Here is a 27,616-nt window from a genome sequence, read left to right as displayed (position 1 = left end):
ATACGAACAAATATGGCCACATCGCATGCATGAATTGACTATTCTGTTGTGTCTTCAACCAACGTTGAGATTCTTCAGAATCAATTAATTAGGCTATTGTTTTGAGAAATTTAAAAAAAAAAATGATGGTATATGCTGATCATTCCTTCAACACTAGAAACAGACAATCTAATCTAAAAAGAAATTAAAGAATCATCCGCTTTCAAAGACTCGGCTATTTTCAATTTGTACTCGGTCGTCCCACTCCACTCGAGCCAGCTCCCTTTCAAGAAGGATGGGTTGGATGCAATGCAGATGCAGTCAATGTGCAAGCAAGCCAAATTACTAACCAAACAAAAGCAGGGCAGAGGAGAGGAAATAGAGGAGGATACGTTGCAGTGAGTGGAAGTTGGAAGCAGCAATGTTTGTTAGTAGTAGTCGTGGAAGTGGGTTTAACTCCCTACAAACAGAGCAAAAGAGATTGTTGACGTTGGACTCGAGCAACCAGCAAGGACCTTCCATATTGGTTCGGTTCGGTTCGGTTCGGTAACAAGACTGAAACTTATTGTCGTACAGCAAAGGCATATACATCCAGCCTTTAGATATCATATCAGAAACTAGAGTGTCCCTTAGGCACTCTGTTTGTTAAGCCGAAAGTTACTATGCTTTATTTTCACATTGTATTTAGCTTACATATTCGACTTACCGATCCGAAATTGAACCCGGTGCCATGAGGTATTCAGCACCCCTCTCAAGTTCCAAATGCTTTCCACATTTTCAGGTTGGACATTTGCAGCTGTGTCCACCTGCCCATCAGAAAGACAACAATATATCATGTCTAAGGTGCAGAACCATTATAAAGTGAATAACTGCAAAAAAAGAACCATTGAAATGGAGGACAGAAAATCATAGGAGTAGACTGCAGAAACTACAAAGCATCAAGATCGACGGCAATTAGTGGTAAAAGACAGTTCATGATCATGTTCGCAAATCTCAACTGCATGCTATTTGTCAACTTTTATGCCAGAACCGAATACAATAAAATTCGAGGGTCTTTTATGCCAATGTGAAATCTCGACTGCATGGGAGTATTATTCAGCATGATTGAGCCAAGATGATATGCTACAGATAAAGAACAGGCCTATGCATCTCAATTCATTTACACTTAGGGTGTGTTTGATTGCATTTCCTAGAATTTAATTCTAGGTAATAATTGCCTAGAAAACAAAAATCACCCCACCCCCTTGGAAAATGAATTCCATAAAAATAAGATTTAAATGTTTGTACCATACACATATTTTCCATAAAAAAGTTAAAAGTGTTTGATTGCTTCCATAGAAAATGTGTAATAATTACACATTTTATATAATAAATGTGAGCAATCAAACACACCCTTACAGAAATTCAAATTCCATTGGCATCAATGTACCATGCCTACCAAGTTCAGGCATTCAACCATTGTTTGGTAACCCTCCTTCCCTCCCTCAATCACTCATCCCCAACCCCCTCAATTTCTCTCGTTTCTCCTTTGTTCTTCACTTGACAGGATGCAATCTTCTCACAGGCTCCATTAGCTGGCGCCAAAGGACAAAAATTTCCAAACACAATAACATACGATAGATATGGAATGCAATTTGAATATCAACAGTGAGATAAGAAACGCACAAAATACCTACCGCTTTAGCAACTATCTCGGTACTTGTTGGGATATCAGCAGTTGCCTCAAAAATCACCCATGCCCATCTGTCACTACTTTCATCATCAGGATTGTATGGAGTGCCAGTCTTCTGGTATCGGGATGCTTCCACCCAGGTTTTGCCACCATCAATAGATACATCTACTCTCTCAATTCCACGGCCGCCTCCTGATACAGCATATCCCTTGACAGTTATCTGCAGCGAAAAAGTAACATAGAGTTCATTAATGAACCAAAGCATTTAAGTGAATTGAGGTTGACCTATAGGGCTTCAATTTGGTGAATTTTGACATTGATAACAAAATTAAGAAAAATATAAAAATTGCTATGTCACCCTCATCTTCATATATACATAAAATATTAAATGTGACAAATAACTGAACAAGAAACATAGTCAGTGTAAATACACTAGTCATACACAAATCAAAACATGCAAATGCCTAAATCACCCACCTTTCCATGCTTGACAATGGTCACATCCTCCAAGGAACATATCGCAGACTGTCAAGAAACAAATCTAATATTGTTAGGCAAAAGATATGGTCCTCAAGCAGCTTGTATTTATCGAAGGTCAATAGAGTTGGCATGCAAAAAGACACCCTCCGACCCTCTCATGTGGTACCCCTCCACATTAAACACAAACAACCTAAATGAAAAGAATCATATACCCAAATGAAAGAATGATCAAACCATGAGAATGGCATCTTGGTCTTTCATGCAAAACTAACAACTAAAAATCTGACAAAATACTTGGTGACCAAAACAATTTTTTTTTTCTTTTGATAGTAGCTGGTGACCATACACATTAATTTAATGGCTTGAAGTAGGACATTTATATTATAACCCACATTTGAAATTTTTACCCAATTTTGCATCTTTAACATAATAAAAGGCTTTATATAGATGAAAAATGTCCACATAAAGCACACAACACAGGAGAGGGAGAGGGAGACTCGGAAAGTGAGAATGAGGTATACCAACCAAATACCTGAACAGGGAAATCCATTAGGGGCCTCCTGGTAGACCATTTGATATTGTCCCAATTAACTGAAGGCGGAAACATTTTATAATCTTTTTGCATAAAAAATCCCTATTAAGTAACAGCATGAATCTGTCAGAAATAACACCAAAGAAAGAAAGGTATAATAATAACAATGATCACAAGTTTTAATTCTACTAGGTGGTGACTCCAGCCATCTCTATAATGGCTATATCTTCTCTACAGCCATTATATCTTCTGTCATGTTTGAGTCACCAAGTTTTCTTTATCTTCCTCTCCCTCTTTTGCTACAAATTTTCAAATTCTATTTAGTCTTCCTCTCCCAGTTTTGCTACTAACTTCCTCTATTTCATTCACATGTTCAAATTATCTTAATCATGTCCCTTGCAATTTATCTTCTATAGGCACTGCCAACCTTATTACATGTAATCTTATTTCTCATCTCAATTATACTCATTTTATACTTAATGGGAGAAAGGAAGTAGGTATAATCATATAATTAAAAGATAAGAGAGTAGCATTAGAACCTGGCACTCTTCTGCAATTATGTTGATGGAATCCAGCCACTTTACAGAACGGGCACCAATTACCCCCGGAACAACTACACGTAATGGATATCCGTGATCCCTGTTTAGAGGCTTTAGCAGGAACACGTGCAAATACTCTAAAATTAGACTGGTAAAGAATTTGCTGTTAAGCTTGTCAAGGATACTAAAAAGCTCAAGAAAAAAAACAAAGAGACCACGGCAGGTTTACAGTAAAAGAAACTTATACAGGATTACACCAGAACAGTATGAGTTGAAACACATAACAGATGGGTAAACCTTACTACCCACTAACTAGAGTATCCAAAATTTTGTGCCAGAGCCTATACTTCCACAAGGTGGCCCATCGACATTTGCATCAACCCATAGAAGAAATTGATGTTAAGATGAGAGCTAAAAGTTGAACAATGTCAAACCTTGATGGATCTCAATGTGATCCCCAAAACCAACTCCAAATAGTTTTGAATAAGAATTCAATTCAAACTGAGAACAATGTTGGAAGGATGCAACAAATCCATATCCAATCTTTGTGTGTAAACAAAATTGACAAATGTTCCTGGGACATGACTTATTGTTAGTTACATTTTCCCATGTATTTTCAACAGTCTGGGTCGGTCCCAATAGGAAAAAGGACAGTTACTTACCAAAAAAGGAAAAGGACAGTTCCTTTTGCACACACTAAACACAGGGATTAGAACATTGATAATCCAATTACAAACCCTCCAAAATAATATAGACAAATGGAGCAAATGAAACCTTAAAATGCAGGACAAAGGACCTCCTTTTCCCTAACCATAAAAGGTTAGAAATTAGCCAAATGAGTACAAGTCACTAGACTCTAGATGATCAAAGCCCCATCATAAAAATTGTTTTCATAAATATACAAATAACTGTCAAATAGAGAACATGTTGAAAAACTACACCAACAGCTGCTGCCAAACCAAGTTATACTTTTTACTGAGGCATCCTCTCATTTGCAAAATGGAGAATAGATGGAGATCTTTGAAGAGAAAATGCATGAAAAGATTATTCAAACTAAACTATCAAAGTGATTGAGAAACAAATGAAGTATTACTGAAACTAATGTCCGCTTGGATAAGATAAAGTATGTGTACCTCTCCATTCATCTCATATGCAAGTAACACATCAGCTGCAGGATTGGTGGCTTGAGATAGTGCAATTGATGCCTTATAAGGACCGCCATTCTCCTCCTATTGTATTGAGGATATTATCATACTAGGTGGAACCCAACCATTATCAAAGACCAAAAATCAAAAAAAAAAAAAGTCCTTGAAAATATATACAGAAGTTAAATTACCTTACACTTATCAATGCTGATGAATTCAACATGCTTCCCACCAGACCACGTAGCACTAGTCAACTTTGGAATCCCAACCAGTTCAAGAACATCTACCAATTTGGCCCCACCCCAGACAGCTGCAAGCAGTATATGGAATACAATAAGGGAAACATAGATAGCAGAGGTGGGAAAACAAAAAATAAAAGAAGCCTCATATGTTAATAATGAGTTCGAGTACAACTGTGAACAAGAACAAACAAATGGAAATAAATGCATATCTGAAATTATAAATTACAAATAACATCAATATGATTTCCAAGTAGCCATAAATAGAGAAAAAATTGGAATTGATTTATTTTATAAGACATGTGCAACAGTAATCCAGATTTCTGTTAAAGAATCTATAACCATAAAACAGAATATGAGCAAAAGCAACAACTTTGACGGAATTCAAGGTTCTTTGAACAAGTGATGGGCAAGAGTGTTTAGAATGAACTGAAAAAGAGACGATATAGCATAAACTGAGGGGGATAATGCGGCAAAAACTAAGAAGGAGAGGACTCAAAGAGAAAGAAGAACCAGCAGATTTGAGGAAAGGATCGGATATAATTAGTTGGATGCTCTTGCATTGATTCTTATATTCAATTAGATAAGTTAATGTAGCATACCTAAAAAGACAAGTGGCAAAATATGTATAGAAGCTATGCCAGATTTCTTCATCCACCAAGATGAGATCAAAGGCTAACAAACTAATAGTAACTGCCAAACTGAGATCATATAGAAGTTCTTTTAGCTTGTTCTCAAACTCAAGCCCAAGCACCAAAAATTTCTCCTAGTCCTAGCCATGTCAAAATCATGGGAATAAATTTATTGGGTCAAGAGAATAAAAGTTGTAAATGGTGCACGATGAGTGAAGCTAACCATTTCCTAGAGCACATACATCCCAGCCTACACCTTTCACTGTTTTGGTTTTGCTCATGGCAGTCCTCCTGTTCCCAGCACACTGCAAAAATCAGAATAATCCAGTGCTTCATATTGAGAAAATCTTCTGGAAAATACAATTTTGGTTACAAACTAGTACCAGACAGTGTCAAACAACTCTGACAAGATAACTAAAACAATAGACCCAAAAAATATTTAGAAATAACTCACCTGTAAAGTGGCAGTGACATTGTATTTTGGAAGGTTCCTATTATTTGAAAGGCAACATAAGCTTCTTTCCAATAATTCTGCAAGATGCAAATGAGTTCATAACCTAAATCCATTACTCACCGTATATCTTTCATGAACAGTTGTTTGGGATTGTCAATTAAACCAGTTACAGAAATAGAATATCTGCAGAGCAGGTAGATACTTTCAGCAGCTAAAACTGAAAACTTGAACCAGCCTGAAAGTACAAAACTATCAAAAGATGGAACTAGGACAGAGTATACCTTTCTACATCATCAACTACTGGGATTGGACCATGGTTTCTTTTGTAGAAAAACTCCACAGGAGTCACATAAGAGGAGACCAAAACTTGACGAGGTGGTTCTGCATTGAAAGGCTCCTGCACAGGAACCGTATATATGATAACTCTACATTCAGTTGCAAAGCTAAAATCTGGTAGAAATCCATAGCACCCGCATGACAAGCAAAAAGAATAATGAGCCTGAATGGTTATTGTTTCCACCAGAACAATGACTGAAAAGAAAAATTGTAAATTTTTTGCAAATTAAGCCTAACTCATCTCATACAAGCTAAGCATGAATCAAGCTTAACCTACAGATTCTAATCCAACATAAGGTTTTTGTTATTGCACAAAAATTATTAGGTCCTATGTATTTATTGCAAGGCTTATCATTTACTAAACTGTGAGCTGACTTTAAAATTCATCATTTCAGGAGAACAAGAAAGGCGCTAGCTTAGACTATGAAGATAGGGACAAATTGGTTTGACCTCCAAGGAATGTGATGTCACATTATTTTCTGTTTCCAAATTAAACTTTTTGCATGTCAATTTCAAGAATATGAATATCTTTCTTTGAACTCAAACAACATGGTTACGAAAACTCTTTGATATTTTGGTTATTTGCGAAGGAAACCAATAGAGGCTCATGTGAGCAAAATGGGTGGAATGGAACAAGTATATATATAGCAAAAATAAGTAAAGGATGACCAAGTAAAATTTGGCGGGAGATAGTTAAATATGATATGATAAGGGTCTATAAAAGATAATGCCATAGATAGAAATAAATGGAAAGGTAAAATTCAATTAGCCAACCCCAAGTGGTGGGACAAAAGCTTGGTATGTTGTTTTTGTTGTTGTTGGTTACTTGATTACATATATGTCTTTTATAAATTTTTAAATATAATAAGAGATGAGGTTTACGTGCTCCCCAGGCCTTTCCCAGGGTTCACGGCCAATCCCACTTCCAGGGGAAACAATTTTTAGAGCAGAACTGCCAAAAATCAAGAGTCCTTCTGGCCGGTGCTTGACGACAAACATTTATTAATTCAGCATAGAATCTACGCAACCAATGTAAATAGCTTAAATCATCATATTCTAAAACACCAAAACGTTTCGAAGTTCTTAAAAGGATTGGCAGCCGGGACTAATATGAATGAATCTTGCTTCGTGCAGAACGTTCCTGATGGCAGGAAATGCGCGGAAAGGTAATCCAGGAAGAATAAGCATCTAGTACGCTTCCGCTTGGAGATGAACCAAATTAAAAATTCAGGATGCAACGCCATGCAGTTGTGCAAAATCTATTCATATTCATCCAGGTACTGAAATATTCGGCTGTAATAATATCTTAAAAAATTTCGAACTTCGAAGTCCCATTCTATTTGCAAAACCTAATATCTAAAACTCTAAAATTGACTCAGAAATCAATTCAAAATGATGAAACAGAGAAAGAACGAAGTTCGGAACTTGCCTTGGAATTAATAGCAAGGCAAGGGTGGCGAGGCGGTTCCTGCGAATAATCCGACGGGCCTCTTATCCCCGGCATTTCTCCGTTTGCTTATTCGGCCGGCAACTGCAGGTGATTCCTATTTAGGGAGAGGGAGAGAGAGCCGAAGGGTCTGGGGCTTCGATTCTATTACCAGTGGCCTGTAAAATGATTGATTGATTGATTGATTAGGTGAGAGGAGGAGGAGGGCAGGGCAGGGGAGGACCACCCCAATTGAAATGTTGGTCCCAGCAGCAGTGACTAATCACCGTTCGATTACGTTTATTCCCATCAAAATCAACCTGACCTCGGCGTCTCCGAACCTCACGAATTGGCATTGTTCTGGATTCATTCCTGTTAATCATGATGAAATTAATGGAAGTTTTCCAGATTTAAAATATAAAGTGTAATTTAGAATATAAATAAATATATATAAAGTCTAAGATTAATGAAAAAATAAAACAAATTTCTCCAGAGGAAGAAGAAGATTGAAGCGTCTCCCAAAAATACGAAGCTGTTAAGAAAGATTGAGTTTTTCTAAAATCACAAGTGGCTTTAACAGTCTCTTATTGATTGTAATTGATTTTGGAAAATTAAAATATTTTATAAATCGGCATACAAATCTCTTTTCCAAAGAAATTCCTCTAAAATTTTTATAAATGATAGGTATTATTAACAAAAATCTTAATTTTAATTAATATTTGAATGCCAATGATATTTATTACGAATTCTTATTATCTTATATAAATATATGTCTTTAATATTATATTTAATTCTTTAACAAATTTGAGTGTAATTTAATTATTACTCTCTAATTATTCTTTTTGGAATTACCGTGTTATCCCTCTAATTATTATTCTCCTTATATTTTAAGTGTTTTGAGAAGGACATTCTCAGTAAATAATTTTTTATTGTGTTCGAATTACTATTAAATCACTAAAATTAGACATTTATAGTGAGACTATATTAATATTATTTTATTATTATTACTACTCTGTAATATTCTTTTTATTTTTTTCTTAATATCACTCTGGAGTGGAGTGGAGTGGAGTATTCATTTGGCCCAGTGGAGTGTCTGTCTGTCGCATAAGTTAAAAGTGTCTTTATTTTTACAGAGAGGCGACGCGTGACTTGGCGCACTATACTAAGTAGGGGTTGCCTAACCTAACTGACTTCTTTTTAATAACAATTAATTAAACTATTCTTGTTTGGTCGTGATTCGTGACGTAACATTGGAAAACAAGGGGCGGAGCAACAATTGGTTGGGTGGGTGGGTTCGAGGACTAATTAAGGTTGGTTTCCAACGGCCTGTGCAAATGGGTTCCAAGGAGTAAAGATTGCCCAAAATTCATATCTTTGCACCGTTATTTTCATTTTTTTGTCATTATTATTTGATTTTTTTTATTATTTTAATTATATTCTTAACTTATATTTTTTAATCAATTTAACTCATATATTTTGATATTTTTTCTTATGACAATTTAAATTTTTTGTTATTTCGATTATATCTATATACCTATATTTTTGAATTATTATTTTTTTTACATATCAAAATATAAAAATTAAATTAATTTAAAAATATAGATATAATAATGTAATTAAAATAATAAAAAAATTTAATAAGCACATGAAAAAAAATATAAGAGTACAAAAGTTAAATTAACTCTAAAATACAAGTCAGATGTATAATTAAAATAATAAAAAATTTGAATAATCATAAAAAAAAATGAGTTTTTTCAATAAAGATTATATGATTAAAAAGTATTAATTAATTATTTATTTGTTAAATTCATTCAAAAAAATTATTTTACTAATTCATCCTTTAATTTTTAGAACTTTTAGAATGCTATCTTACTGTGAAATTTCCTTTAAAATTATGCTTTGATACAAATGTGAGTGTAACTTAATCTATTTACGTTTTCGAGTCAATTTAAGTTTTATATTTTAATATTTTTTTATATAATTTAACTTTTTTATTATTTCGATCGCACTCTTATATCTATATTTTTAAATCAATTTAACTTAAGTACATTGACATTTAAAAAAAATATCAAAATATAAAAATTAAATTAATTCAAAAATACAGATATATAAGTATAATCAAAATAATAAAAAATTTAAATTACCACACGACAAAAAAATAATACAGGAGTTAAATTAAATCAAAAATATAAATCTAGAGATATAGTTAAAATAATAAAAAAAATTAAATAATTATATAAAAAAAACATAAAAATACAAGAATAAAAATATAAAGTTAAACAAAAATTATTCATCGAGTAAAAATACTGTCAGTAAGCTTCATATTTGAAATGAATCAGAATTGCCTAACATGTTAACTTCACAAAATAAGAATTACATAATCATCTATTTTTGGGTCATCGTGTACCACGATTAACCCCTTCCACGTACGTGAAATAGTGTGTGAGGGCTCTTAAGGTGAAGATTTCACCATTTGCACCCAAAAATTACATAACCATATTTTATTACTCTGTACAGTACTGTAATGTTTATCTAAATGCGAACACGTTACAAGTATTGTAAGCAAATTGCTCTATATTAATATTCCTGTGGAACACCTGTTCCAACCATAGTTGAGGAAAATCGCTACTTTTACAGAAAAGTACCAAGTAAGTAAAGTGTAGTCTCCTGCATCCGCTCTTCCTTGCCGGCCCTGAGGATCTGCAACACTGAACAAGAAGAAATATTTCAAAAAATATCGAAATGGAACCTTAATATAAGCACCAAAAGATTGAACCAACGGCATAGCAAGCAAGCATGTATCAGGATGATGTACATGGCAAGCGATGAAAGTTGCCTGTCATTGAAAATAAGCCTATTTCAGAACCATATATAGTAAAAAAGTATGTACAAATTTATATTTTTATCTTTATATCTTTGCGTTTTTTTCACATGCCCATTTAAATTTTTTATTGTTCTAATTATATCTTGAACTTTTATTTTCAAATCAATTTAACCATTATATTTTGATATTTTTTTCATATAAGAATCTAAACTATTTATTATTTCGATTATATTCATAAATCTATATTTTCAAGATAATTTAATTATATTTTTAAGTTAATTTAACTCATGTACTTTGCGTAAATAATGTGATTAATATTTTGTATCTTACTTCATCTTTTTTGTTTTTACACATGAAAATACAAGAGTTAAATTGATTCGTAAATACAAATCTAAGGGTGTAATTGAAACAACGAAAAATTCAGATTGTCATATGAAAAAATATCAAGTACAAGATTAAATTATCTCAAAAATTAAGTTTAAAGGTGTTATTGAAATAATGAAAAGTTCGGATGGGTACGTGAAAAAAAGGTGAAGGCACAAAAGCAAAAATATGGATTTGGCCATAAAAACATAATAATAGGTTTCATCTGTAGTACTGATCTCCCGTGCTGTCATTATATTATAGAATTTGGAACTGGAAGACTAACCATAGGAAGCATTGGAGCACCATTTGCTTTCAAAATTTGACTTTGCTATAATGCTAAGCTTTTCGATCAGAGTTCATCAGTATTGCGCGACCCAAAAGGGCTTTGTATTCTTGGCTCCTTGACCATTGGTCAATCTCCCGAGCACGTAAAACAGGAAGTGGATGTGAAAGTTGCTTCGTTTGGGCATTTCTGAATAAAACGAGTCAGTTAGGCATCTGTACGATAGCAAGATGGAAAACACACGATTCAATGCTCTGGATGTTGTGCCTTACCTTAGATACCACCCAACTGGGGTCGAAGAAGCTTTATCATAAGAACGAGCTTGCTCCAAGAATGCATCCACATTTAGTTGATCAGCCATAGATGGGCATCCGCCAGCTAATTTCATGAGAACGGAGATGACCACCTCTTGTAGGAGGATCAAACGAATATTTAATAAGTAATATTTTAGAAAGTTATTAGAATTTAAACATTTGAATATTATCACCTTTGGGTCTTGAGCAACAAGAAGGGCTGCACGATCACATGTAAGCTCTGCAGATCGGAGCCAACGAAATAGCTGTTCTTCCAAACTCTGAGCTATCATCCCACCAAGCCCTGTGAATATCAATGTTATAAGAACCTACAATGATGCCTATAAAATTACATACAAGTCAATGCCAAGCAATATATTCAGTTATAATTTCTTTCTCCAATAAGCATGCTCAATTATAATTGCTCGGAATGGGGTCTCAGACGTACAGCCAGGTGCCTGAGTTGCTTCCTCTATCGGATAGATCAAGAAAGTATTCAGCAAGCATTTAACTTGAAATAGAATGAGAGACTATCAATCATACACCAACCCAGAGAGCAGAGACAATCTTAGCTATGAGGCACATAAAATAGCAACGGGGTCAACCCGATTCACCCCATCTACGTTCTCCAACCTACTTGGATGTACTGAACAGATTCTGCTCCATGAAGTCTATAATAACAGTTAAACCACAATGTTCCTTGACTTTTTTTTATTGTCTCTTAAGTAAGATACAAAGCCAACATTAAAAAGAAGACACAAGTCCTCAAATAGTTCAGCTCTTCCTAGTAGTATGTTTCATAACAGAACCCTAAAACATGCTCAATCCATATTCGGAGCAACAATAGCTCATCATATAATTAGACTACATCACAAAGCAGCAGAAATTGGGTGAAAATTACTAGTTAACAATAATTATCAAATTGCTAAGCCTCCAGCGAACAAGCTCCGATAGTAGTCAACCTTTAGCAAAAGTAACTATCATGTCCACTGCATCTATTCAGACAGGTAACTAAAACCAGACACAAATTCTAATAAGTTACATTTCCATAATTCCAGCACAGATGAAAACCTGTAATATCTCCTGCACAAAGCATACTAACTTGAGGAACCAGAAAAACTAGTCTAACTCAGTGTTTAAATGGATATACCTTTAGAAGATCAAGGAAGATTAAATTTAACTCAAATGAGGGAGAGGGACGGAGGGAGGGGAAGAGAGAGAGTTACCAGGTAGAGTATATGCCCCAAGAGTAAGAATGTTTGCAAATGTCAACCACACACCATGGTCACATTTTAAGTGACCCAACTCATGAGCCAGAACAGGCCTAAACATAAATGAAACAGAATTTTAGTCACTATACCACAAAAAACAGAAGAAAGTAAAATAACATGGTCAGATATACACAAATGAATAGTGATAAAACTACTCATGGTTGACACCACATAAAATATGAAATCTTGCTTGATTGAGAGCATGGAAACACTTGACATACTGAAAAGGGTAGAAATAAAAATTCAAGGTACTGCAAGTGAAGGAAAGAAAAAAGTGAACACCTGCAATTCCTTTCGTGTCAAGAGTTCCACAAGACTTGTATGAACAACAACAAATGGCTTTTTACCACTGATAGCAAGTGTATATGCATTGGGTACAGGACTTTGACGAATATAAAGATCCGGAGCCTCAACATTCAGAATTTCTGAGGCCTCAGCCATTAATTGATGAAGTTCAGGAAGCTGTGATACAACCCATTAAAAAACTTATGAGCAGATATAACAAATTCTTCCTAGTATACAAAAAAGTTGAACTAAAATGATCAAGAACTTAGGACTTAAATATGCCTGTGTAACAAAGTCAGTATAGGATGAAAAAGATATTGGATGAAATTTAACAAAAAGCTTTGTAAGAACACTGAAAAAGTCTAAACTCAATTTCTATCTTGGAATTTTAATGTGGAAATCTATGCCAAAGTGGTAGGTTCAGAAGAGCCATAAACTGGGAAAACCCTATTCAGCAGCGTACAGAGCTATTTGTATCCATATGGTTTAGCATTTGTTTATGTCTTGTGCCATTGGTTTTAATTTGACCCTAATTTTTAGAAAACTCAATTTATTTTCCTCCCCTCTTTCTATGGCAGCCATGCTTCAAAGTGAGCTATTGGACATGATAGAAGTAGATCAATAAAACATCAGTGTTGAACAGAAGTAGTTGCTACAGGGGCACAGGAAACATATCAACATTATAGAGGGAGATTTTGGTCCAAGAAGAAGAAAACTAAGAGGTATCTTCATAATAAGTCTAGTCTAATAAAACAGGATAGAACAGAAATCATTCAGACACCATACTGAAATTGTTTATGCAAAGGACCAGAAAGGATATTCTTCCCAATATATTGACATGAGGTAAGCAGAAATTAATTCAACATGGGCAGAACTGATCCATATTTTTTCTATTATGTTTCTCCTATTTTTAGGTTAGTTGTCCGGTCAAAATGATTTGAGTATTTCTAGGAGTCTAGTTTAGATATAGTAGGAGTATTTCTGTTGAAATTAGAAAGTGCTGAACATTTAGACTTGATGCACAATTCTGTTGTCTATTTAAATTGTCAAGAACAAGTTTATCTGCTGCAAGGCCCGAATTCAAATAAAAAATTGTCAAGAACAAGTTTATCCACAGTGAAGTCAGAATTCAATAAAAAAAGTTTCCAATAATGTAACAAGTCTGCATCCAGAAGTACTAATGGCTTGCTGCTTTGAATATTTTCATCACTTTTTTTTTCTCAGACAAATGCAATAATTCAGCTCTTGCTTACAGTTTTCATTCACTGTGTCAATTACTATGTGTAGAGGATTCTGCTGAGTAATAATAGCAAATACATGCAACAAAACTCAGCATCAAGTTTTTGCAAGGGAAACTTGGAATGCCTCTGAATGTTTAAGTAACTATAACAGTTTAGGAAACATAATGACAGACATCCAAGTTTCAAAATATGGCAGAGCAAAGAGAGGTCTTCAAAAATACATAAATAAATAAACAGGACCCTTTATTGAAATGAAACTTGAAATGTGATGCAAAGGATAATTTGAAACAATCAAATATGGATCTTTAACACATGTACCCACACCACAGCTGTCTTACTCTTACCCCTGGATGGTGTCTCATTACCCTTCACCTAAAAGATATACGTGCGAAACAACAAAGCACAAATGCCCAGGCAAGTCGAGCTTTAGAAGAAGAATCAAGACCGGACATGAGAAGAAAGAGACATATCAAGAAATAAGTATATACTGCTATGAACACAAGAAAACACTAACCGTTGAGATTGTCATGAATTCAAATGTAGATGTCTTCCTAAAAAATTTCCTTAATTAAGTGCAAAGTTACCTGATTTTTAGATACAAGAAGTGATGTTCCTATATTCTCAAGTACCATCACTTGCTCTGCAACAGTTCCTGTAGTAAGATTTTCAGATAAACTGTTTCAATAACAAAACTTACCCAGACATGCTACAACTTCCAAAGGAGGAAAACGGAAACAATGTCATAGAAACATAAATTTGAAAATTCCATTCTGAACTGGTGGCTTTTTTTATGAAGATAAAAAATACATTAGGTGTTTCAGACCAAAGTACCATGGTCTTCTACAATTTTATAGGCTCCTCAATCAACCATCAAGTAAAAGTGAGGTACATCAAAAAATATCTTTGTACACAAACTTTATGCTGGCTAGAAGAGATAAAAATGGATAGGATTCTCATTAGACATTCACCTCAACTTTAACAGTTTCAAGTCTTATGTATGAATTATGTATTCCATGATAATACTTTAATGCATATGATCCTTGGAGAATAGGTGTTCTTCTCTATATTCTTCCCTTTTCAGGGTCTTGTAAGGATAAATCACAAGAAACACATCTGTCAAACAGATGGTAGGTGATAAAGGTAAAATAATCCAAGAACCAAAATAAATTAGCTAGACTTTTGTTTTAAACTTCATGACTTACAATCATCAGGTTTTCAGAGAGAAACTGCTTTGGTGAACTTTTAATTTTTAATTTTGCCAGGTCTACAAAATATACTGCATGACCTTGTGTATTGAGTCCTCAACAACATGAGGCCAACATTGACATTCTAGAAGGATAACATGCCATGCCAACACTTCTTGCATTAAAATATATGCATCAAGGAATACCCAAACCACATGCAATGTTAGAAACAAAATGTTGAATTATAACTTAAAAGAAATACTTTCACTGATTAATGTACAACTCAAACCAGACAGATTTTCATGAGCATCTGGCTTAAAACTGTATGCTTTAACACTTGCATTAATAAATCTCATCAATTACCCAGGAATTTATGTGTATGGGATATACAGAGGCCAAGAAGATATTAGGCTACAAAATCAAACCAAATGCAACACTGATAATAATAAAATAAATGCACCCGTAGAATAAAGGTGTTGTTTAAAGTATATCAAATTCACCAAGACTATCAGTGGACTGAGAGAATATTAAAATCATCAAGAAAACCCAAATACTGATAGCCCCGTAATTAATCAAACCATTCAATACTGATCAAGTTGAACAAAGAAGAGAGAAAAAATAAATCCTTCTTTGAGAACAAAACTCATCGAACCTAAACTCTCTGTTAGAACACTCACTTGGTTGAAGAATTTATCCTATATACTATGCAACCAACAATTTACAGAGACATCCATTTCCATACCTAATAAGGCTTTCCCGAGCTCGTTCAATCCAGGAATTGCCCTCAGAATCAGAGTATTCTGGACAACAGAAAAGCAAACCGGATTTAATCGAAAAATAATCAAGTCTAGCAAGACATTAGAACAAGAAACAAGTTTGAATCAGAAACGGCCAATCACCTGTTTGTCAAGAGGATGCCGGAAGTCATCGGCATCGAGATTTCGGAACACAACGGAGGCAGCTCTGCAAACAGAAACGCTAACTCTTTGTTTCTGCTTCATCGGCCCAAATCCAGTTTGCGACAAACATACTTTCGTTCTAGAAGCAGAATTCAATCCAGGAGGAACATGGGACTCCCTAGGAGGAAAGGCCAAGGAAGAAAGGGCAAGACAAGCCATTGAAAAGCAAAAGAGGATAGAGAAAGAGATCTACCGTGAGCGAGTTACGGAAGCGCGAGTTAGCGACCGAAGTCTGCTCTCGGCTTCAAGGGCTCAAGCTGCGTAATCAAGACACACTGTGTGTCCGATTCTGGGCAAAGCTTCGTGTCCACAGCCGCGCTCATGGTAACGGTTTTCCGCCACCTCTTTTTCGGTTGACTCGCGCTCGCGATTAGTGGAAGATTCTTCCTTCTAGTTTACTTGGATCTATTTTTGGCTTTAATTACGGGCTGTTTGTTGCAGCTTAAAAGTTATAATTTTTAGCTTCTAACTTCAAAAAAATTAGAATATAGTGTTTGTTTCAACTTATGAAATTCTAACTTATAGTTTCTACTAGCTTTTAGAAGGGGTAGAAGCTGGCTTTTTTAAAACTGGGATACCCCAACTTTTACAACTTCTGCTTAAATAATTACATTTTTGTGACAATTTTGTCCTTATTTTTAACAAAGAATTACCTTCTTGTCTACGCAATCATGGATTTTTCTTCTTCACTGCCATCTCCATTTTCAGATCTCTTCCTCTCTCTCACCATCTTCCTCTTTCTCTATACTCTAATTAATTTTTTTATAATACTTAAAACTTATATATATACATTGATTAGTTTTTAAATTATAGGGTATTATAGACAATTATACAAAAATAAGTTATTTTACAGCTTATGATATCAAACATCACAACTATTTAACTACAACTTCTAAGAAGTTGCAACAAACAGGTCCACAACTTATTCTAAGTTTTAAAAGTTATAATCTAAAAAGCTATAAGTTATAATTTCTTTAATTAAGCTGTAACAAACGGAGCCAACTATTGTTACGATGCTAATATATATATATATATATTCAGTCTATCTACAGAACAAGAGCGATTAGGTAAATTATAATAATACCATTGCAACTAATTTTAAAATATTCTTAAAATTAAATCAAATTATTAATCAAATCATAATTGGAGTGCAATTTTGTTCATCCCCTCAATGGAGTGAACGTAACTCTTGTTAATTTTATAGAGTTTTTGTCAAAAAAAAATCATTTATTTTGCATAATTTGAATATTTAAATTTATTTTTTATTTTTTTCTCTCTCTTTATTTTATTTTTTATCTCATTCTCTCTTTTTTTTTTTTAACAAATTTTCCATCTCTTTATTGTCTCTTATAAGTTGATCATCGCTATATCCTTACTAACCATCATGAAAATGAAGGGTACAACGACAAGGCAACAAAGATAAGAGATGAAGAGGGAGAGAGGAGGGAAGAGAAGAGAAAAATAAAACAAAATTCTTAAAAAAAGATTCAACATTAAAATGACTTTTTGAACCCTATATTATTTCGGATTAAGTTCTCACCACCCCCCGTGGGTTGAACTAAATCGCACTACATAATTGTCTATAATTTTTCTTTCCTACCTTGAGTAGGAGTCCGGAAATGGCCCAGACTTCCGGTCCCACCGAAACGAAGCACGCTGCTGGCGCCGAGACGGTGTCGTTCTGAGCGAACTCGCTCGCTCGCCTTGCTCATCTTCGAGAACTTGCAGAGACTCGTGGTTACGGCTTACGGACCCTGGGCCTCCGTGAACTCCTCAACCAGAGACATCGAAGGCTCTTTTGCAAGTTGAAAACAACTTTTTGCTTTGCTAAATCTCCACATGTATTCTCTCTCTCTCTCTCACACACACACGCGCAACCTGCTCGTACCGACATCTGTTTGTGTGTGTGTGTGTGTTTCCTTAATTGGTCGGATTGAGGCTAGTTTACAGAACAGGAGACAAAGTTCTGCGATTATCTGATTAGGTTGTTGGTTGTTTGCTATTTGTGTGGGTTTAATCTGGTGGTTTTGGTGTCAAAATGTAGGAGGCATTCGGTGAATCGTCCCCCAACGCCAGACGCGAGGGATGATCAAGAAAAAGACCCTACTTTTCAAGAAATTGTCAACATTAAGGTTCGTTTATGTCCCGTACGTGCAGGGAGAATGTTTTTTGGTCCTTGATTTAGGATCTGGGCGGATATGTTGCCAATTGATTTCCTCTTGATCCGATTTGATGTGGCCTTGCTAGTTTCCTCTTGATGTATTAGATATTTAGATTCATCTAAGAATACCCCTCAACTTCATTTTGTATGTTTATGGGGTTTAGGGGGGCTCATCTAAAGGGAAGCCAACCTGAAAAGACAGGACCAAAAGAGAAAAAGCAACTTGAAGGGCTTAAAATGATCATAAAGAATATTTCATTTGAAGTGGCCAGAGTGTAGGACTTTGAATAAGTTTGCATTTTGGAGTAATATTACTGTTTTTGTGTAGTATTTGGTTGTTTAATGAATTGGTCAGTTGGTTGCCTCGACAGTTGATTGAGAGTGGGGAAAAAGAGCGTCTTATGGAGCTTCTGAGGGAAAGGCTCATAGAGTGCGGGTGGAAGGATGAAATGAAAGCTCTTTGCAGGTTTTTGTACTTTTTTTTCTTTTTACCAAATTTTTATACTTTAAATGGAGGCACTTGTATACATGTGCATATTTATATATTCTCTAATTGTTGGTTCTTTCAACTAGTGATTTTTTGTTGCCTTGTTTATTTGCTGATAGCAACTGTATCACTGAACAAAATCTGTAGCTATATTTGCAAAAGTTGAGTCTCGTGATTGGAAGAATGTTGAAAATTGCTGATATGACTAGTAGGCCTCCTAACCAATGTGAAGGGTAACATGTGGCAGCTACAAAAGATTACATTTTGTAAGTCATAGTTGGGAGATTGCTGTCTAGTCTTGGTGGTATCCTCTTATGTTTTCTTTTTTAAACTCATTTTATCATCGCCTTACTGGGTTGCGTTCGATGGGTTCAACAAGTACATTACTTCATCTCTATGTATGTAGTGTTAAGAAACAATTGGGGGATCCAGGAGTAGACTCTCTTCTTCTCTCACACACACACATATATGTGCTTGAATGCACGCAGGAAGTAGCATTGCAGCCTAACTGAAATAAATAGAAACTAACTTGTTGAGTTTATAGCATTGTTCACATTAGCATGATTAACAATACTTGATTCCTCAATCTTAATGTTCTTGTATCAAGTTGGTTGACCTTGTGTTATAATTTGATCCTTGACTTCTGTATTCACAAAAAAATACTGTTTTTCTTATTTTATTGATTTCTGTTTACATTGGACGTGTACAGAACTCGTTAACCTTACATGTCATATTAAATTTCTTTAGAAGTGACACTTGTATTCTACCCTCCTTTTCAGCTTATCAGAACTAGGATCAAGTATTTGGTCATGCACATTTGTTTCTGTGAATAGCATTATGCATTTCATGTTGTTTGCTACCTTTGATACATGTCTCAATCTGACTTTTCTTGCAGGGCATTTATAAAAAAGAAAGGTAGGAACAATGTTACCGTGGATGATCTTATACATTTGATTACCCCAAAAGGCAGAGGTGACCCCCCTTCTCTCTCTGCAGTTACTCCATTGCCTGTCATTAATTCTTTTAGTTGTTTTCAGGAGTCGATTTTATTCCCGCCTAACTCATGACAACTGTGGATGTCTTTTCTACTTTTTGACTGCTGTTTGTCACATAGGTGGTGAACCTCGTTCTATGCATGTGTTATTTTTTATCTGAAATGAGCAATAAAGGCATGATATCAAGGGGTTTTTATAGTAAAATTACAACATGTCATGCATGATGCTGTCATGGTAATTGACAGCAGCTATTTGTATGTGTGTTTGTTCCACAGTGTCTGTGGTGGTTATGCTTATGCAGACTTCCCAGTGGTTTGGTGCACAGCTGAGTACGTTGTTGGTGGATCCTAAGGGAGCAGTGACTTTAGTGCTCCCTCTAATTTTTGTTTGAAAAGGGCCTGATTTTGACCCTTTTTTAAGACTATGATAGTCAAGATGCTTTTTTTAAGTTTTTGAAGGATAAACCACCTCTGATATCATAAAATTTGACAAATAATTAGCATCAGATACCATCAATCAAAATTTCTGAAATTCCTCTATTGTTTCGTCATAATTATCTGGAAACCATCAATGGAAATAGGTCTGGAGTGTTGTCTAGGTAGGAGGACTTTCATAGAACTACATATAGTTTGAAGAAAAATTTCCAATTTTAGGGGAACTAAAGTAACAGATGTCATCTAATGTATAAGATCTAGAAGCCCAAAGCTGGTACTGAAATATAACCCAAACAAATCATGAATGGCACGCAATTGAATGAATCCTTAGAAGAGCATCCTTCTTGCTAATGCTCCAAATAAACCGTGTAAACTGCTTGTCAGCTTTCAAGTCTGGAAAATCAGTAACTATTGAGGGAAAAAATAGTAGAAACCAACTTATACCTACTTTCTTTCAGAACTTTAGTTTCATCTGTTTGATATAACTTGCAATTTTCCAAAACAAGATACAACTGCTCTTTGGCTTTTGAGTCTTCCCTATAACAAGCATCTCACTTTGTTATTCTTGTCCAAGATTTTGGAGGCATCTGTCCATGAAACACAAGTTGGTACATGTGAGGATTGAAAATAGTTGCTAAATACCATCCCCACCCCGACCCCAACTGAAAATAGTCAGGGAACACCCGAGCCTGTTCAATGGCCGAATCCCCATGGGTCCAGATCATTTTGCCAACCCTATTTGTTGTTCTTGTCTAATATTTTGGAGGCATCTGTCCATGAAACACAAGTTGGTACATGTGAGGGCAGACCTTCTTGATTGGTGATTCACCCGCATCTGTAAATAGTGGCCATCCAAATCCAGTAGATGGTGGGTCACAATTATGGGCCATCAGTCTCTCCGCTCTTATTCTAGACTACCTTAGCTCTTACCTTACAGATTCAAGATGATCCCTGTCAATAGTAGTTATTTGCAAAAATTCTTGATGGAAGCAACCAACGACATTTACTTTCAAAATCCGCAAGTGTGATGGTCATGAGAGAAAAAGAAGAAGGATAGTTTTTAGACACTATACAGTGGGTTGTAAGTTAAGTCCTCTATTTGGTGGATGGACCCTTTATTTAGTTTTCTGAAATTCTTTGTTGATGTTTCTGGCACTAAACTCTTAATTAAGTTTGGCGGATGGACTGTGTTACTTCAATTTTTTATTCTTTTACATTAAGCCATCTTGCTACTCATGAGCTGCTATTTTGTGGCTGTGCAGCTTCAGTTCCTGATTATATAAAAGCTGAGCTTTTGCAAAGAATTCAAACCTTTTTGGTTTCAGCTGCTCTTTGATGCATCGTGTTTGTGTGACCCAGCTGGTTGGAAGTACTTGAAAGTTGTAATCCCTGTTATGAATGGAATTCAAATAGAAGATTTTCCTGCTGTGCTTTCTGGTTGATTTGCATTTCAGTTTCAGGATAATGAAAGCTATGTGCCAAAAATTTGATAAGATCCAGCCTGTAAAATCTACTTAACCAACTTATGCTTGTAAACCCAAGGCTCAAGCCTCAATCTTTTTGTCCTGGCTAACCTATTGTCTGTGAACTTGACCCTTTCACCTCAAGTTGGAACTTCTAGTTATCAGGGAAGTCCCAAGATTCAAGCCATGATTACAATCCTTAAAAAACCTATTAGGCTTCACATTGTATATTTCAGTTCCTTTTATTATTATCCTTCTTGTTTTGACCAAGTTATTTCTGCACTGATGGTGCTTGATTTATTTATTGATTGTTCTTAGTGTTTTAGTAGTCTCTTCTGCACCAATGGCAAGCATTCTTGTCAAAACCTGGGAAATGTAGTATTTAAATTCCTCAATCGTGCTCAATGATCAGTTGATACTCCCAGACTGTGGGTGCAAGGTGGGAGGATTATTGGTCCTCCATTGTAACCAGTAGTAGTCAGAGGCTGATATGTTGAGTGAGATCCAACATTCTTAGAACAAGTTGCTGGACGTCAAAAACGCATTTTGTTTTGGCCTAAATGGGCAAGCCTCTGAGCTGTCTCCTGACGAGGGCTTCTTATTTTTATGATGTTTGATTCGGTTATTTTTAATATACCAAAAGCTCTGCCCTCCCTCTCTATCTATCCAAGGGACGGATGGGCAGAAGCTTTGGTGTTCCCTACAGTCAAGAATTGGGGATTTACAATTACTAGCCAATATGTTTTTCTCTCATGTGTTTTTTGTTTCTGGTTTGATATTCTTATATTCTTGGTGTAGAAGAATCACCAATCCATCCTAAATTTGGGGGTTAAATTCTACCGCTATGATGATAATGTAGGGAGTCTAGAGAAAAAATAGCTTGATGTCAGGATGATAAAAAGTTTTAGCACCCTTTATTTTTATTACTTTTTCAATATAAAAAATAAAAAATGTCAGTCTTATTCAAAAACCTCAATCATTGCATCTCCTCTCTCACTTTGCACTTCAAAACATATTGTTTTTATAAAGATAAATATGTTTTTATATCTTTTTAATGTGAAATGATCAAGAAAATAATAAGTTTATTTTTTTTTTTAATATTTCTAAGAATATATCTAATAAAGACAGAGTCAGACGTGTAGTTCAAAGGATTAGAGCAAATGATTACAAAGCACGATGTCGAGGGATCCTCGCCAAAACCAACCCAAAAAGGAAGGACCTTTCCTTGGGGTGGGGGGGGAACAAAAACCGTGATTGAGATTGAGATAGCAGATCAAAAATTATAAAAATTTGAGTGATGACCTTACTTTATTTATTATTAATAGTAAAATCATTACATATAATATACCCAACTCATCAGTGAAAAAAGCAGTTGCTTTTTCAGATTTTCTTAATTCCCAGGAGAAAATACATAACTATATAATCTTAGCAACAAGCTAGCCTCAATCTGACTCCAAGTTTATCAGACCACAAGGCAGGAACAGAATTCAATTGCATATCGTAGGAATACAAAGGTCATCTTTTGAGGACCAAACCATGGCAACGTCTCTTCCAATCTAGCCAGTCTTTCCCGTAGGATCAGATCACTATACTATTAAGATCTAATGAGAGCTACTCATGAAATATCTTGTTTAACTTATTTGGCTGGCCAGAGCTCTCCCTACTATCCGCCAAATTCCCACAGCAGACTTTGCCAACCAAGCTTACGCTCCACTGGAAAATCTGTGAAACAAACAGCTGACACGCACCATAACGATAGGAGGATCACATATGCTTAGTACTAAGATTTGCTTCTGAAGGAGGGTTGATTGTGAAACCAACTGGCTCTTAAACGCCCGCTTGTTCGCAGAGATCCAACAAGTTCAGGGTCTGCAAGGACCAATAATCATCAGCTTCAAAATCACTACAAGATTAATTCAACAAAAATTAGAGAAGCTACACTCCATTTTAAAGTAATGTTCCATCTTTGTTGTACCTCTGCGACTGAGAGTTCAAGTCGGAACTTGGGGCCATCATAGTGATGCAATACTGGCCGAAAAGCATCTTCCTCCAAGGCCTTGCAGAGTTTCCTAGTGCGGATTCTCACCTAAATAATTAAGAATGAAAACAAAATACTTAATTACACGCCCATAAAAGATCGTAGAATTAAGGGCGCTACTTAGTACTTGAGATTTACCTGAGCAGGGAACCTCGATTCTCCTTTACATTTTTTATCTTCCCAAGCAGTAGGATCAATATTGGAACCCCCAAAAGTTGCTGCCTGTTAAGAACAAAATTGAGATACCTTTTAATTTTTCAAAAGGAAGAATCAGTTTGGTACGATTTAACAAGCAGTGAAAATGTTCTTTTCTACAATCAAACTTTTTTTTTTTTTGCTGAGAATATGGAGTGAAATCCCCTCACTGTTCTAGAATTTAGTATTGCAAGAAATTTTGGAGCAAGACTAAAAAAATATAGTCCTGCAAGGCTAATATGCATTCAGAAGTGAAAATGATGATACAAAATATAACTGAATAACTCTGTGTATGCTTAGAAAGGGAAAATAAATACACAGTCAGTCAGCATACACTAGCCGTCTTGATTTCTGACGAAATAAGATTTCCCAATGTAAGTTGCTGAATATTAAGTTTATCAACATAAATAAAATAGAATAGGATCAAATACGGTTGCACAACAAATTAACATAAAACTTTAACAGAAAAAATCACAAACCTCAAAAATACCATGCAGCTGATGAGTAGTATAGTTATACAGAAACAAAGGTAATCCTGGAGTTATTGCACGAACAGAATCTCTGTATCTTGGTGGCAAACCTGCAAAACAATTGCTAGTTAATAAGCACTAACAAATTTATTTATGAGGAAAAGAAAGCATCTGACTGTGACCAGCACAAATGACATACAAAACTACACCGGGAAACATGAAATACGGGTGCAATTACTATTCAAACATCATATAAGAATGTACTAGGGTTCTGGTCAGGGTAGAGTAGACACCAAGTGAACTCCCCAAACTTATAACAAGCAAGTTCGATAGGTCAAAAATTAGTGAGCAAGTTCACTGCACATTCTTTTCTCATAGATACAGAAAACACCACCAAATTCATGAAGATTTGGGTGAAAGTATAATAGAGAAACTATTACCAAATAGTTGTCGCTTCAGATCTTCCTGCATTGTGTCATTGTTACAAACAAAAATGTATCCACCAAGCACCTCATTCCTTGGAAGTGTCTCAGATGGAGGCAAGGTCTTGAACCTTTTGTCCATTGCACTCATATTGCTATTATCATTGTTGTTGTTGCTGCTGCTGCTGCTGCTGTTGCTGGGTTCCTTGTTCTGGTTGTTAGCACCATACTTGCTCCCAATTATGTTTCCCGCATTGTTGCCATTGCTCTTCTGATACACTGCATTGATATTGTAGATACCACTCCTGAAAGTGCTTTTGTTGATATTTTCTGTCTTTTGAGGGTCCAAATTTAACATATTGAAGTTAAAGCCTTCAAATTTGTTGTCCTCCTGAAAGCCAACGTTATCCCTTGGCCTTATTTCAGCTGGGCCCTTTGAGAGATCAAGGTTATTCCTTCGCTCACCCTTTGATCTGGTCTGTTCAGCTAGCTTGGAAGCAACCACTAACCACTTGTGATCCTCCGAGATTTTTGATTGTCCTCGCAGATCATCAGCCAATTGCCAAAAGCTGTGCACAGTCTCCATACTGGCAAAACCTGATGAATTAACAGCCACAAGAATCCCTTGTGAGAAAATGGGTGGCAAGAATTAGATAGATAATAAAACATGACCGCCATGAAAATTTTGTGTCGTATATACACAAAATATGATGCAAAAAACATAGCCTCAAGATCACTTGTTTTCTGGAGGGTGGATTGAAATGGCTCGGGAACGGTGTAAACACATTCACTTGCTGATTGAAAGGGCTCTGCTAAATCAAATAGTTTAACAAAATTTACAAGCACAAGAACCGTGTCCATAAGAGCATGGAGGTCGAAATGGGCCAAATGGAGAAGAATTATTGGAGAACGTGTGTTTTAAATAAAATTGATTGACAAGCTACCCACTCCACTTAATGGGGCTTGTTGAATTGCTCTTGTTTATAAAAGAAAACTTATAAGCAATACAACTTCCACATATAAGACGAAACCAAAACGAGTGATACGCAATATAAGTCTCCAAAGATTACTTTTTCAACGGCAAATTAAGGGCTCCGCATTGTAAAAAGAAATAGATACTCGTTAAGCAGGCTGTTGGATAACAAAATGTTTCAAAAAAAATAATTGAGAAAAAAATTCATACTGCAAATATCTTCAAGATGAATTTTCCAACAGAACAACGTAAATGGAAGATTAAGGATTATCGTACTGTTATTTCCTTCTGAACCAAAAAAATTAAAAAAAAAAAGAGGAAAAATTCGTCGGCTATCATCCTGCCAAGTATGACATATCGCTTACGAGATGGAACTATAAAGATAAGAAATCTCTCCTTTCTCCAGCGATTCTTCAAAGCAAGCAGCGCATAGACAGATGCAAAACTCGAAGTCAAAGTAACATAAAGCACAAACGTCCGACATTCGTCTAATTATAAAGCAGTTCATTCGTACGGAATCAACATTGGTCGTCCAAATCCGAACTAACCTATCATAAACCAATCGACACTAAAGCACGAAAATACAAACTGTCAAACACAAATCACCTTAATGTTACTCAAATCAAAGATGAAGATACGAACTCCGGAAAATGTGCAAATCAGTAAAATGGTATTACAATCACAGGGCATTGACTCGCATAAATCGAGCTCGAACCTCAGCCAGACAGCCTTGGAAGAGCTTGATACTGATCTAATCGATTCTACGGAGTTAAAAAAGAACCCTAGATTTGGGGATCCAAAGCGGCAGAAGAGAAAGACGAACCTTTTTAATTGATTCTTCTGTCCCCGGCGAAACCACGGAAGAGACGACAGAGGACGAAGAAGGGAAGATTTTCCGGTATATGTAGAAAGCTGCTTCCACTAAAGGGCGCAGTTTTTAATTTTACCACGAAAATGCCACCTGAATTTTGAAAAACTACTAAACAGTGGCCAACTGGCTATGATTAGGTGCGATGGGGCCCATTCCTTTATGTGTGGTTAAAGTTCTGCCTCGTGCCGCTCACTTGAAACTGGTGACTCTATTCAGTGCTGTCGGTAGACCGTTGATATTTTGAATTTTAGCAGCGCTTTTGGTAAATATTCTAAATTACTCGTTAATTATAAAGATTATGCTCCCTTTATGTTTAATCTCAAACACAAATTACAAACAAATTTAATTAATTTTAAATTAATTGGAAAATAAATAAATATTAAACATTATTGTTGAAGGCACGGCAGCAGTATTAATTGTGGGCGGGGCGGGGGTTAAAATTTTCCAAAATTCGAATCATGTACCCGGCCACTGAATCTGTAATTTTATTGTTGAACCCGGGGTAATTCGGTAATGTCAGCGCATGGTTAAAATAGAAAATGGTATCTTAAATATTAGTTGGCAGGCGAGGTGAACGGGCCCATATCCAATGGAGTAATGCGCCATCACGCAGTGGATGTCGCCGTAATTCAGATAAGCCAACTTGCGCCCCCACGTAATATGTGTCTAGCTGTGATGTTTCCCAAGTTTAGGGGCTTTCTAATATTATTACCATTATTACAATTATTATTGCATTCCTATAATAATAATAGCTGGACAGTTCTCTTTTATCCGGATTTGGTATTATTAAATTTATTAATCAAATATTTTTTATATTTTTTATTTAAAACTAAAAATTAATAAGATTTTAATTCATAAATTTTAAAATAATAAATAATTTATATAATAATAAAAAAAATTTATAGTTTCATTGGCATTAAAAGGTCAAAAAATATCTGAAACTCCAAATAACTTTTTGAGCTAAATA

The 27,616-nt window shown here is 35.3% G+C and overlaps 4 protein-coding genes across 4 annotated transcripts; 1 reads left to right on the top strand and 3 right to left on the bottom strand.

Moving 5' to 3' along the window:
* Positions 1-49: 49 nt before the first annotated feature.
* Positions 50-7,648, bottom strand: LOC127804029 (sulfite oxidase). Its single transcript, XM_052340738.1, has 12 exons — positions 7,438-7,648; positions 5,954-6,069; positions 5,793-5,855; positions 5,673-5,709; positions 5,442-5,523; positions 4,539-4,657; positions 4,336-4,431; positions 3,203-3,313; positions 2,664-2,765; positions 2,129-2,176; positions 1,656-1,871; positions 50-785 (listed from the first exon to the last, which is right to left on the bottom strand). Exons 1-12 carry the CDS (start codon positions 7,510-7,512, stop codon positions 669-671), a joined length of 1,182 nt encoding a protein of 393 aa, XP_052196698.1. The 5' UTR covers positions 7,513-7,648; the 3' UTR covers positions 50-668.
* Positions 7,649-9,920: 2,272 nt separating this feature from the next.
* On the bottom strand, positions 9,921-16,523 carry LOC127804917 (plastoglobule-localized metallopeptidase 48, chloroplastic). Its single transcript, XM_052342017.1, has 9 exons — positions 16,081-16,523; positions 15,924-15,981; positions 14,582-14,649; positions 12,752-12,933; positions 12,427-12,524; positions 11,395-11,504; positions 11,180-11,313; positions 10,908-11,096; positions 9,921-10,142 (listed from the first exon to the last, which is right to left on the bottom strand). The coding sequence occupies exons 1-8, from the start codon at positions 16,297-16,299 to the stop codon at positions 10,961-10,963; spliced, it is 1,005 nt and encodes a 334-aa protein (XP_052197977.1). The 5' UTR covers positions 16,300-16,523; the 3' UTR covers positions 9,921-10,142; positions 10,908-10,960.
* Positions 16,524-17,739: 1,216 nt separating this feature from the next.
* On the top strand, positions 17,740-21,950 carry LOC127805013 (transcription and mRNA export factor ENY2). The gene is made up of 5 exons (XM_052342168.1): positions 17,740-17,981; positions 18,185-18,272; positions 18,673-18,767; positions 19,684-19,760; positions 21,480-21,950. Coding segments are annotated over exons 1-5 (336 nt in total). The 5' UTR covers positions 17,740-17,979; the 3' UTR covers positions 21,554-21,950.
* Positions 21,951-23,036: 1,086 nt separating this feature from the next.
* Positions 23,037-26,737, bottom strand: LOC127804826 (B2 protein). Its single transcript, XM_052341857.1, has 6 exons — positions 26,602-26,737; positions 24,824-25,402; positions 24,393-24,493; positions 23,857-23,940; positions 23,656-23,766; positions 23,037-23,549 (listed from the first exon to the last, which is right to left on the bottom strand). Exons 2-6 carry the CDS (start codon positions 25,389-25,391, stop codon positions 23,508-23,510), a joined length of 906 nt encoding a protein of 301 aa, XP_052197817.1. The 5' UTR covers positions 25,392-25,402; positions 26,602-26,737; the 3' UTR covers positions 23,037-23,507.
* Positions 26,738-27,616: the final 879 nt, after the last annotated feature.

This window comes from Diospyros lotus, chromosome 6 (assembly GCF_014633365.1).
Source record: "Diospyros lotus cultivar Yz01 chromosome 6, ASM1463336v1, whole genome shotgun sequence".
Taxonomy (NCBI): domain Eukaryota; kingdom Viridiplantae; phylum Streptophyta; class Magnoliopsida; order Ericales; family Ebenaceae; genus Diospyros; species Diospyros lotus.
This window is presented reverse-complemented; position numbering and strand designations above follow the sequence as displayed.

What these genes read in the sequence shown, in the direction of transcription:
- LOC127804029 (XM_052340738.1), bottom strand. Translation starts at nt 7,512, where the DNA reads ATGCCGGGGATAAGAGGCCCGTCGGATTATTCGCAGGAACCGCCTCGC. An exon ending in CTGTTCATGAAAGATATACG is followed by an intron (nt 5,710 to 5,792) that starts GTGAGTAATGGA and finishes TTCAAATAATAG; the next exon opens with GAACCTTCCAAAATACAATG. An exon ending in TAATTGCAGAAGAGTGCCAG is followed by an intron (nt 2,766 to 3,202) that starts GTTCTAATGCTA and finishes GTTACTTAATAG; the next exon opens with GGATTTTTTATGCAAAAAGA.
- LOC127804917 (XM_052342017.1), bottom strand. Translation starts at nt 16,299, where the DNA reads ATGGCTTGTCTTGCCCTTTCTTCCTTGGCCTTTCCTCCTAGGGAGTCC. An exon ending in GCTCGGGAAAGCCTTATTAG is followed by an intron (nt 14,650 to 15,923) that starts GTATGGAAATGG and finishes ATCTTACTACAG; the next exon opens with GAACTGTTGCAGAGCAAGTG. An exon ending in TGGGGCATATACTCTACCTG is followed by an intron (nt 11,505 to 12,426) that starts GTAACTCTCTCT and finishes TGATATTCACAG; the next exon opens with GGCTTGGTGGGATGATAGCT.
- LOC127805013 (XM_052342168.1), top strand. An exon ending in GAAATGAAAGCTCTTTGCAG is followed by an intron (nt 18,768 to 19,683) that starts GTTTTTGTACTT and finishes CTTTTCTTGCAG; the next exon opens with GGCATTTATAAAAAAGAAAG. An exon ending in GATTACCCCAAAAGGCAGAG is followed by an intron (nt 19,761 to 21,479) that starts GTGACCCCCCTT and finishes GTGGCTGTGCAG; the next exon opens with CTTCAGTTCCTGATTATATA.
- LOC127804826 (XM_052341857.1), bottom strand. Translation starts at nt 25,391, where the DNA reads ATGGAGACTGTGCACAGCTTTTGGCAATTGGCTGATGATCTGCGAGGA. An exon ending in AGCTGCATGGTATTTTTGAG is followed by an intron (nt 23,941 to 24,392) that starts GTTTGTGATTTT and finishes TGTTCTTAACAG; the next exon opens with GCAGCAACTTTTGGGGGTTC. An exon ending in TTGAACTCTCAGTCGCAGAG is followed by an intron (nt 23,550 to 23,655) that starts GTACAACAAAGA and finishes TGGTCCTTGCAG; the next exon opens with ACCCTGAACTTGTTGGATCT.